Raw genomic sequence first — 11084 nt, forward strand, 5'->3', positions numbered from 1 at the left:
TGAAGCAATTAGTTGCCCCCTGACAAACTGTTCACTTCTTCGTCCATGTGTCCTTTGAACTTCTATCTGCCTTATCTCTCTGTATCACTATTTCTGGTAGAGGTGTATCTCTGCCCTCTATTGTGAGCTCATCCAGGCAAAGATCTTATCATATTCACCTTTGAGTCTCCAGTCTTGTATACTGTAAGGGTTCCGTAAGTGTTTCATGACTGAATGAAAGAAGGTCCTAGAAAAAGAATAGGACAACTGTTCTCCCCCATCATGGGTAATGTAATTTTGCTGTAACCTTGATTGGCTGATGTAAAAAGGACAGAACTTCTACACTTGATCTTAGCCAAAAGGCCGAGAAGCGATAAAAGGACAGAACTTCTAAAAGAATCTTTTTTTGAAAGTGCATTTATTTTGAGAGAAAGAGAACACGCATGTGGGTGCATGTGAATGGGGCAGGGGCAGAAATCGAGAATCCCAGGCTGGCGCTGAACCAAGAATCTGTATGTATGTATGTATGTATGTATGTATGTATGTATGTATGTATGTATTTAGAGTGAGAGCACAAGTAGGGGAGGGGCCGAGAGAGGCAGAGGGAGAATCCCAAGCAGGCTCTGCACTGTCAGCACAGAGCCCGATATGGGGCTCGAACCCACCAACTGTGAGCTCATGATCTGAGCTGAAGTCGGATGCTTAACTGACTGAGCCATCCAGGCACCTCTCTAAAAGAATCTTCTTAACTTAATCTCCAACCTTGCCATCTTCATCTCAGTGTTTATCTACTTTACTATTAGTATTTTACAAACCTCTCTCTATGCTCTTGACATTATTGTTGGAATAGAGAAGGTACACATTTCACATTATTACCATTCATCTTTTATTTATTAAAACCATACTACTTGATCAGAATCCTGTGATTAAAACATGTTCCCGGTCACCAGAAGAAAGTTTATTAAAAGACTACTGCAGGTCCAGAAAGATGTAAGGCAATTTTGGTTTGTTATAAAGACCAACGTGGCCATAGTGATTTGTAATTGAAGAGCAAAAAGGACTCATAGTGAATAGGGAATCCAAGGAAAATGAAACAGACGGAAGTAGAATTGAACTAATATCTTACTCTGAAAGGGATAATTTCTGCTTGTAAATTTACTGTTCCCAAGGAATCAATCTTGGGGAAGATCTTATGAAATTTTATATTAGTTCTTCCTGAACTTGAGATGAGACCACTTCACCATTCACCACTTCCTGCACAATTGTCTTGATTTTCCGGGATTTGGTTGGATCTAAAGATAAAAATAGAATGAAGGGGGCGAAAGTTAGTGTTTCACATATTCATCCAAAATTGATTGTTGTTTGACTTAAGCTTTAAGTGAGATAGTGGCAGATACAATCCATTACATTTAAACTTGTGAAAGTGACTTTTGCATTCTAAAACAATGCATGTTATTCAGTGAAAATGAAATGTATTCTGTATTGTCTGATGCACAAATGAAAATACTTTCCTTTTTAAACATTTAAAAAGTGGTTATGATGCTCATAATACCTCTTTGTAGAATAGATTTTTCCCTTCCTGGGCTTGCCAAAAGTTTTATATAGTACAGACTGTGTATTTTTCTGCAGGAATGCATAAATATTTTTCCTTGGCTCAGAAATGCAAATATACTTTAAATTATTAATATTATTAATTATTAATAATAATAATTAATAAATAATAATTGTTAATATTATTAACTGCAATATTGAATGAGATCTTATAGTTTTAGTCATTAATAAGTGTGATTCTGACTTACTCTAAGTGATTCTTAGGGAATCTGCATACCTTTAGAGGAATCGATCGACTGTGTTTGAGATTTGGAGTCTGTCACATATAAACTTTCATCAAAACCGTCGCTGTAAAGAAAACAAGGGAGATGGTATCACATGATGCTTTCTGGGAGGAGGAGAAATAGAGTTTGCTGTTTAAGCTAAAAATGTGCATAAAACTAGTTTTCTAAATTTCTTGATGAACAATGATTGAATGTTGCACCCTGAGAGGAATCACTTAGTGCGGGGACCTTTATTTTCAAACCGTGCCTAAAACGGGCTCTCAAAGTGAAGCAAACTGGCAGTTAATGGAAGATCTGCTCTCAGAAGTCAGATTTCCTGATTTACAGCCCCGGGCTCTTCCCACTATTCCAGGCTGCTGCTCCCTTTTGGAAAGTTCGCTGCAGTTGGTTGTGAGGTGACTCAGGTGGCTGTTATTTGATGTGTCATTCTTAGCATTGGGGCATTGATACCAGGTCTCTAATGGGTGACTTTTCTAGTGCTCCTTTGCAGTATGCCTCTTGTCTGTGGTGCCATTATTCATCCCAGCATTTTATAAAATTCAAGATAGCGGGTGACAGCACTTTGCAAAGTGTAGGACATTTACCAAATCCAAGGCATGTCATTAGGAGATGTGGTTAATTTCCATCAACCAGAGAACCCTGCCTTCTGTTGCCCAGAGCGCAGCAGGTGGCCGCTGTTGGTCAGCCACTAAACTCATTTCCAACCCATTTCAACCTGTCTATTCACCCTTGGGCCTCGCCGTCCAGCAGGCGGCGGTAGGTCTCGATCTCCAGCTCCAGGCGGGCCTTGGCGTTCAGCAGCCGCTGGTGGTCGGCGTTCTGGCGCTCGGCGTCGGCGCGCACCTGGAGCAGCTGCTCCTCCAGGCTGCCGATGAGCTGCTGCACCTGCGACAGCTGGCCGCAGTAGTCGCCCTCCACTTCCGCCAGCGAGTCCTCCAGGGATTTCTTCTGCACGGTGGGAGGGAAATGGCACAGACAGAACGGTGGAGGGGACTGAAGTGAGGAAGGCGGCCCGCCGGTGGCCTTCCTAATGTGGATGGCACGTTTTCTTTGGAAGTCATGAAAAGATACTGCGCGGGCGCGCCCTACCGTGGCCAGCTGGGACTGGAGCTCGATCTCCAGGTTTTGAACTGCGCGCCTCAGGTCGGTGACCTCGCTCTTGCTGGACTGAAGCTGCTCCGTGTTGATGCTGATCTCCTTCCTTAGCTCCCCGCTCTGCCGAGGCAAACAGGGGTGAAGGGACGTGAGCGGGCGCTGTTCCCGCGCCTCTTTCCTGCAAATGGGTCAAAGCCTTTTGTTTCTGTTCGTGGTACCTTTTCAACGAACCAGGCCTCCGCGTCCTTACGATTCTGCTCAGCGATGGCTTCGTACTGCGCCCTCATGTCGTTGAGGAGCCTGGTGAGGTCCAGCCCCGGAGCAGCGTCCATTTCCACGCTGACCTGCCCCGGGCCGCCTGCCAGGAAGGTTTGGAGCTCCTGGGCACAGAGAGTGAGAAAAAGAGGGGCACAGAGGCCCGTTGTGACTTTCGTGGGTCTCTTCCAACACAAAAGACACTAAATGTTTTATTTCATAACCGTGTTGCTGTACTGACATAATACAAAAATTAAACTTTTTTTAACCTAAAAATTCGTATTTTTCTTCTATTTTAAAAGAACTTAAGACATTTTCTTGGGTCCCTAAACTTACCATAGGCCCTAGGGGCTGTGCCTACCATAGAAAATGGATGAGTTGGCCCTGCCTCTTGGGGTTCCAGGGCCTTTACCAAGAAGAAGGGAGGGCCTGGTGGGAAAGGTATAGTGGGGTTTCAACCACAGCTGCCAGACGGGGGCTGCAGAGAGTACAAGGGTTGCACACTGTACCACAGTCATTGATTTCCAGTAGAAAGTTATTTAGAAACCCATTGCCAGGGTCATGATTAATGTCTGTTTTATACACCAGCTTTTGATATAGTGGCACACCAGAGTCCCATGGGAGTTTTACACTGGGCATAACCTGTTTCTCTAACATATAAAACATTATGTATTGTTTGTAGACTTTTGTTTTTGAACTTGAAAAGTACTATATATTTTTTTTTAAATCACTAAATCAGGACAGTTAACATTCTGATTGTTCTTACCTAGTGATGCAAATGACAACATCAGAAAGCACCTCTAATCCGTTAAACCTTCACTGAAACCACCACCAATCCCACCACCATACATACACACATCCAGAAATTCAAAGCAAAGGGCCAATTTAACAAGGACATGATATATCATCCATATTGGGTCTAACTGTAGCTTTGTAAATTTGAAATTGTAATTTGTGAATTCGGGAGAAAAAAAGCAGCTTAGAAAGCTGCCTTTTCAGCTGACCTCTTCATGATTCTTCTTCAGGTAGGCCAACTCCTCCTTGAGGTTCTCGATCTGCATCTCCAGGTCGGCCCTGGCCAGGGTCAGCTCATCCAGCACCCTGCGCAGGCCGTTGGTGTCGGCCTCCACACTCACCCGCAGGGCCAGCTCGTTCTCATACCTGAAAACCAAGTGCAAAACAGTTCCTGGAGTCCACACACCCATTTGAATAAGGCCCCTGCCATCTTTTCAGGGCTGTCTTGTGCCCCTTGTGATTACTTAAAAGTGGCAGCATCGTGACGTATGACATATGATGCTTTTTCCTTTTTAAGATTTTCCCTTCCTTTTTTTCATGGTAATTTACTGCTCAGTTGGAGAGAAGTGAAAAAATTGTGAGGTGAGACTTTTCTGCCAGCAATGACCCTCAGTAGCACTGTGTCCCAGGGAACAGTTTCCCCTTTGGCTGGCCACCCCGGCTATAGACAGTAGTAGCCCCTCTCCAGGTGGGGTTTCTGATGGCATCCTAAAAGCAGTTGAAAATAAAATAATAGTCTTTTTGCTTAACTTTTATTCATGATTTAATTTAAAACACTGCTACTTCCTTAATAGCTTTTACCAAGACTTCAGAGGTTCAGGATCATCAGCACTGCCACATCCTGTGTGGGGATTTTGTGGAGCAGGATGAGCATTAGTGTTTCTTCCTCAGGTCTGGGAAGGTGGAGTACGGGAAAGGAGGAGGGAATATCAAAATAGGTGTGTGGTTAATATTTTAATGGTATGTGTCATCCGGCAAAAGACAATTTCACTTAACTTCTGGGCAAAAACATTATGAATTCGTTTTGATGCATGGGAGATCGAGGTATGGGACATCGGTGGTAATATCATATCCGTGTTATGAGCCAACAGCAAATTACCAGCATGGTGATCATAGCCCTAGGCTAAAGCACCTTATAATTAAGGATGTGTGGGGTGAATTGTGTCCGAATCTGATTACTTCCTAGAATGCCCAATGTGCATTTACCAAAACAACAAATGCGCAGAGCACGTGAACTGCAGAGGGGTAGAATGTTTGCCATCAACGAAGGCAGGAAAATAGGGACTAAGAAGAAATAATGAGACCTGTCAATTCTCATCAGTCTTTCTTTTGTTCTACTCACTTCATTCTGAAGTCTTCGGCAGCCAGTCTCGCGTTGTCAATCTGCAGGATGAGCTGGGCATTTCCAATGGTGGCAGAAATGATCTGGCCAAAGAGGGGGAGACACACAAAATGAGGACGGAAAATACTAGTATTATGCAGGTATATTTTTGACAGAAAATTTTTAGGTGATGTTAACATGCGATTTCATTACGAGTTTAAGACAATTTAACTTTTTAAAAGAAAACATTTATAACATTTTATTTAAAAATCAAGAAACATGTTTTTGCAGAAAAGATAGCAGAAGTACAATCACTTTATAATAAATGGTAAAATGAAACTAAATATCCTGAGTTGAGAAATTGCTCCTAATACAGTCAAATTGAAAAACCTTAAGTTTTACATGTCTTATCACTGTAAAATATTGTAATAGTAAAAAAGAAACATCAAAAGGAATTCCCAAAGCCCCTTCAAAAACCATATTGTTACCTTATTCCTGAGGTCTTCGATCAATGGATAATATTTACTGTAATCACTCTGCGACCCGGGGTCTCCAGTCCCAGATCCTCGTGTTTCATACCATTCTCGAATTTTGTTTTCTAGCTCAGTATTAGCCTCTTCTAGAGCTCGAACCTTATCCAGGTAGGAGGCCAATCTGTCATTAAGATTTTGCATGGTTTCCTTTTCTGATCCAGAAAGAAGGCCTCCATCATTGCCAGAGAGAATGCCTCCAGGGCCACCTCCGGGGCTTCCTCCAAATCCAATTCCCAGGCCTCCAAAGCCACCTCCCAGGCCTCCAAAGCCACTTCCTAGGCTTCCAAAGCCACCTCCCAGGGATCCAGAACCACCTCCCAGGGCTCCCCCATAAGCACTGCCCAGTCCTCCTGCAAAGGAAATTCCAGAGCCACCACCAAAGCCAGAACTAGAACCAAACATGGAAGCAGAAGAAAAGCCTCCCCCATAGCTGTCTCCAAAGCCAAAGGTGCTCCCCCCATAGCCACTTCCAACGATGGAAGCGGACGTGCCCCTGGCTCTGCCCGATGTCCCACTCTGGGAAGATGGCCGCCGGGAGAGCCCAGAGGTGCGCACTGAGAGGGACATGGTGCTGCTGGAGAGATCCGCAGCCCAGGGAAGGGGGCTACAACCTGAGAGAAAGCAGTGTCAGCAAGGCAGAAAGGTTGGCCTTTTATAGGTCATGAAATGGGTGTTACAGTTGAAAAGTTCACTCTCTTCATTCAAAATATTGTGCTTCCCCCTTTTTTGACCAGCTCAACAAATGCATGATTTATGCATACTGAAAACTTATCGGTATAGAACTAATTGAATAATTGTGCCCATTATATATTTGTTATACAAAAAAGAAATCTGGGTGGAGTAGAGATAGGTTGTCAGAAGGAATTTTTCTCTTCCAACATATTCTATTGCTTGTATTCTCAGCACTGCCTGGTGTCTTAGGCACAGTGGGAAGGCAATGAGTGATTGTCAAATTGATAAACTAATCGTACGTCGTCCTCAGCCTTGAGCTTCTTAAAGTTCTTCACTCATATTTCTGACTTGTTTCCTTTGGAAAACTAAATGTAAACCATGCAGTCATGATCTAGTCTATCTCCTAGTGGAATATAGATTCAGAAGCAGTTGTGAAACACACTGGTGAGAGGTGGGGGAGTAAATGCATTTTCCAGATTCATACAGGAATTTGAATTCTCAAGGATTTTTTTCTTAATTTTTTTAATGTTTAATTTCTGAGAGAGAGAGAGAGAGAGAGAGAGAGAGAGAGAGCAAGGAGCAGAGAGAGGGAGAGAGAGAGGGAGATGCAGAATCTGAAGCAGGCTCCAGGCTCTCAGCTGTCAGCACAGAGCCCCATGTGGGACTTGAACTCATGAACAGTGAGATCATGACCCGAGCCGAAGCTGGACACTTAACCAACTGAGCCACCCAGGTGCCCTTGAATTCTCAAGGATTTTAAATCATCAGATTAGAATTAGGATGTCGCATGGTTTCTTCTTTTCTGATTCAGAAAGGGGACCTTTTGAACATTGAAAAATATTATGTTTTGAGTAGAATATTATAATATTCTCAACAGCTTTCCCTTTACATAAGAATTACCTTGTTAGTAAACTCTATGAAATCAGGAGCCTGATTTCACTGTCTGATTGTTCACTGCTCTACCCCCAGCATTGCTAATGTATCAAAATACAACTGATTTTTTGTGTATTAAAATTATAGCAGTGCTCACACCCTCAATCCCTGCCCCCTGCCCCTCCAAATATCCAGAAAATATTGACTCTAGCTTCCTGGGAAGTGAGGCTCTTTTTTTTTTTTTTTTTTTTTTTTTTACATTTATTTATTTTTGAGAGACAAAGTGAGAGCGGGGGAGGGGCAGAGAGAGAGGGAGACACAGAATCCGAAGCAGGCTCCAGGCTCTGAGCTGTCAGCACAGAGCCCGACACGGGGCTCGAACCCACAGACTGTGAGATCGAAGCCGGACCTGAGCTGAAGTCGGACACTCAACAGACTGAGCCACCCAGGCACCCCGAAGTGAGGCTCTTTAAGTCTATGAATAGTCTTTTTTTTTTTTTTTTTAATTTTTAATGTTTATTTTTGAGAGAGAGAGACAGAGCATGAGCAGGGGAGGGGCAGGCAGAGAGAGAGGGAGACACAGAATCCGAAGCAGTATGTAGGGTTTCACTGCTTTCTTCGAAAGATTGTTTGGAAGAAACTAGAGATTGACCCAAAGGCAAGGATTAGTTTTCACTTTTATGATAGGAAATTCAGTTAGTAGTAATCCTAACTTTTGAACAAAGTATCATTATTGCCTAGGGCCGTAGGCAATAATTGTCATACTGATGATGGCCATGCCTAGTGAATTTCAATCCCCACCTCCTGTAGGGTTTTTACTAATCAGACTCAGTTTCAGTATTTGCATGTCAAAGTTACAGACTATTTTGGAATGTGTTTTGGTAGGAGAAAAAGAATTCACCGTTGTGTAATTAATTGCTTAGAAGGGTATCATGACTTCAGACAAACAGTCCTGAGGTTCAGTCTTGCTCCATGACTTGGTAACTGTAACTTTGGGAGACTTATTTCATATCTTCATATATAATCCTCATTCATAAAATGGGGATAATAGAATAAGGCCAACCCATATGAAATTGCTATTTTTTAAAGGTAAAAAATGATCACATATTGGCAAGATCATATGATTCAACTTAATAACTTCTACTTCATGGGGTCAGTGTGAGGATTAAATGAGAAATGCATATAAAATGCCATGCATACTGCTTAGCTCATAGTAAGTGCTCAATAAATGGTAGATACTATTATCTGTAAGCAAATCACATTATTGTTTTCAATATAATCACACTCAAAATCCTGTTTACTTATAAACTTATGTATCAAAATTTAAATCCAAGCTATTCATTTACTAGAATATGACGAGAGAGGGCAAAATGATTTTTCCTGTAAACATTTGCAAGGCAGTTACTGCTTACTGAAATGCAAAACGGGTGAGAATACAGTGTGTATCTTTTTGGGTCTGACTTCCCTCAGCATAGTGTTTTCAAGGTTCATCTCTTCGCACTGTGTATAAGTTGCCAAATAATATTCTGTTGTGGGACCTACTGCATTTTGTTTATCCATCAATCAGTTGATGGACATTTGAGTTGTTTCTCCTTTGGGCTTATGGATAATGCTGCTACAAACATTTCTGTACAAAAGAACAAATTATATGATTCCATTTATTTGAAATGTCCAGAGTAAGCAAATCCATAGAAGAAGTGGATTTGGTTGCCAGAACTGGGGGGAAGAGAAGTGGGGGGTGACTCCTACTGGGGTTTCTTTTCTTTTATGTTTATTTTGAGAGACACAGAGAGAGAGAGAGGTAGAGAGAGAGGGGAGAGAGAGAATCCAAAGCAGACTCTGTGCTGAGGGGCTCGATCCCATGACCCTGAGATCATGACCTAAGCCAAAATGCAGAGTCTGACGCTTAATAAACTGTGCCACCAGGCACTTCTGGGGTTTCTTTTCTGAACAATGAAAATGTCCTAAAACTAGACAGTAATGATGGTTGCACAATCCTGTGAACATCCTGAAGACCACTGAATTGTGTACTTTATGAGGATGAATTTTATGGTGTATGAATTTTATCTCATTAAGGCTGTTATTTAAAAAAAATAGTGAGAAATATTTCATAACATACATTCACCCCAAAAAGAAAGAGAACACCTGATGGTTTATGCAGTTTTGTCATAAGGAGAAGCATTCTGCCTTGAGAAGGTTTTCACTAATTTTGTGTTTAATCTATTCCCATTTCTTTTTTTTAATTTTTTTTTTGTTTTTTTATTTTAGAAACAGAAAGCAGGAGTGGAGGAGATGGGCAGAGGGAGAGAGACAGAGAAGGGAGAATTTTTTTTTAAGTTTTTATTTATTTATTTTTGAGACAGAGCATGAGCAGGGGAGGAGCAGAGAGAGAGGGAGACACAGAATCCAAAGCAGGCTCCAGGCTCCAAGCCATCAGCACAGAGCCTGATGCGGGGCTTGAACTCACGGAGTGTGAGATCATGACCTGAGCCGAAGTCGGACGCCCAACTGACTGAGCCACCCAGGCACCCCTAGAACAAGAGAATCTTAAGCAGGCTCTAGGTTCAGCACAGAGCCCAACCCAGGGCTCGAGGGCTTGATCCTAGGACCCTGGGATCGTGACATTAGCTGAAATCAAGAGTCTGATATTCACCTGTGCCCCTAATCTATTCCCATTTCAAGCCTGATGTGCTTCATTCTTATTCTGCTCAGCATTTGAAATCGGAGTCTGACTCCCAAATTATTCGAAGAGCTGAGTTGAGTTGTTTTTGTTTTTGTTTTAATTTTTTTTTTAACGTTTATTTTATTTTTTTGGGACAGAGAGAGACAGAGCATGAACGGGGGAGGGGCAGAGAGAGAGGGAGACACAGAATCGGAAACAGGCTCCAGGCTCTGAGCCATCAGCCCAGAGCCCGACGCGGGGCTCGAACTCACGCACCGCGAGATCGTGACCTGGCTGAAGTCGGACGCTTAACCGACTGCGCCACCCAGGCGCCCCGAGTTGTTTTTTTTTAAGTTTATGTATTTATTTTGTGTGTGTGTGTGTGTGTGAGAGAGAGTGAGAGAGAGTGAGAGAGAGAGAAGCAGTGGGGAGGGGCAGAGAGAGAGGGAGACAGAGGATCTGAAACGGGCTCTGTGCTGACAGCAGAGAGCCCGATTTGGGGTTCAAACTCACGAACCGTGAGATGATGACCTGAGCTGAATTCGGACACTTAACTGACTTGTGCCACCCAGGCGCCCTAGCTGAGGTGAATTTTAAAAGGCAATGAAGACAATGGAAAAGAAAGCAGATGTAACTCAATGCTAGCAGGATTATACCAATATCAAAAATCCAATGAAATTAACCAATAAATTGGCTCAATTAAGAATCCAGAGGGGCACCTGGGTGGCGCAGTCGGTTAAGCGTCCGACTTCAGCCAGGTCACGATCTCGCGGTCCGTGAGTTCCAGCCCCGCGTCGGGCTCTGAGCTGATGGCTCGGAGCCTGGAGCCTGTTTCCGATTCTGTGTCTCCCTCTCTCTCTGCCCCTCCCCCGTTCATGCTCTGTCTCTCTCTGTCCCCAAAATAAATAAACGTTGAAAAAAAAAATTGAAAAGCAAAAAAAAAAAAAGAATCCAGAGGCCCCTGAAAGGAGATTTTGTAATTCGGAAACAGGAAAGATTAGAGAGTGGTTTATTTGCAATTTGCAGGGACTCCTCTGCTCTGCAAAGTTTAGTATAATTCAAAT

At 42.9% G+C, this 11084-nt stretch overlaps 1 protein-coding gene and 1 long non-coding RNA gene across 7 annotated transcripts in view; one reads left to right on the forward strand and one right to left on the reverse strand.

Annotated features, from left to right (window-relative positions):
* The window catches only part of LOC121044970 (uncharacterized), a 149969-nt gene that overhangs the window by 38722 nt on the left and 100163 nt on the right, over positions 1 to 11084 (forward strand). The gene's annotated exons all lie outside the window — the stretch shown is intronic.
* Positions 1146 to 6461, reverse strand: KRT12 (keratin 12). Its single transcript, XM_040497479.1, has 8 exons — positions 5769 to 6461; positions 5302 to 5384; positions 4169 to 4325; positions 3128 to 3289; positions 2904 to 3029; positions 2542 to 2762; positions 1808 to 1878; positions 1146 to 1271 (listed from the first exon to the last, which is right to left on the reverse strand). The coding sequence occupies exons 1-8, from the start codon at positions 6378 to 6380 to the stop codon at positions 1180 to 1182; spliced, it is 1524 nt and encodes a 507-aa protein (XP_040353413.1). The 5' UTR covers positions 6381 to 6461; the 3' UTR covers positions 1146 to 1179.

The sequence above is a fragment of the Herpailurus yagouaroundi genome, unplaced genomic scaffold (genome assembly GCF_014898765.1).
Source record: "Herpailurus yagouaroundi ecotype Mexico unplaced genomic scaffold, PumYag 189, whole genome shotgun sequence".
In the NCBI taxonomy this organism is placed as follows: Eukaryota; Metazoa; Chordata; class Mammalia; order Carnivora; family Felidae; genus Herpailurus; species Herpailurus yagouaroundi.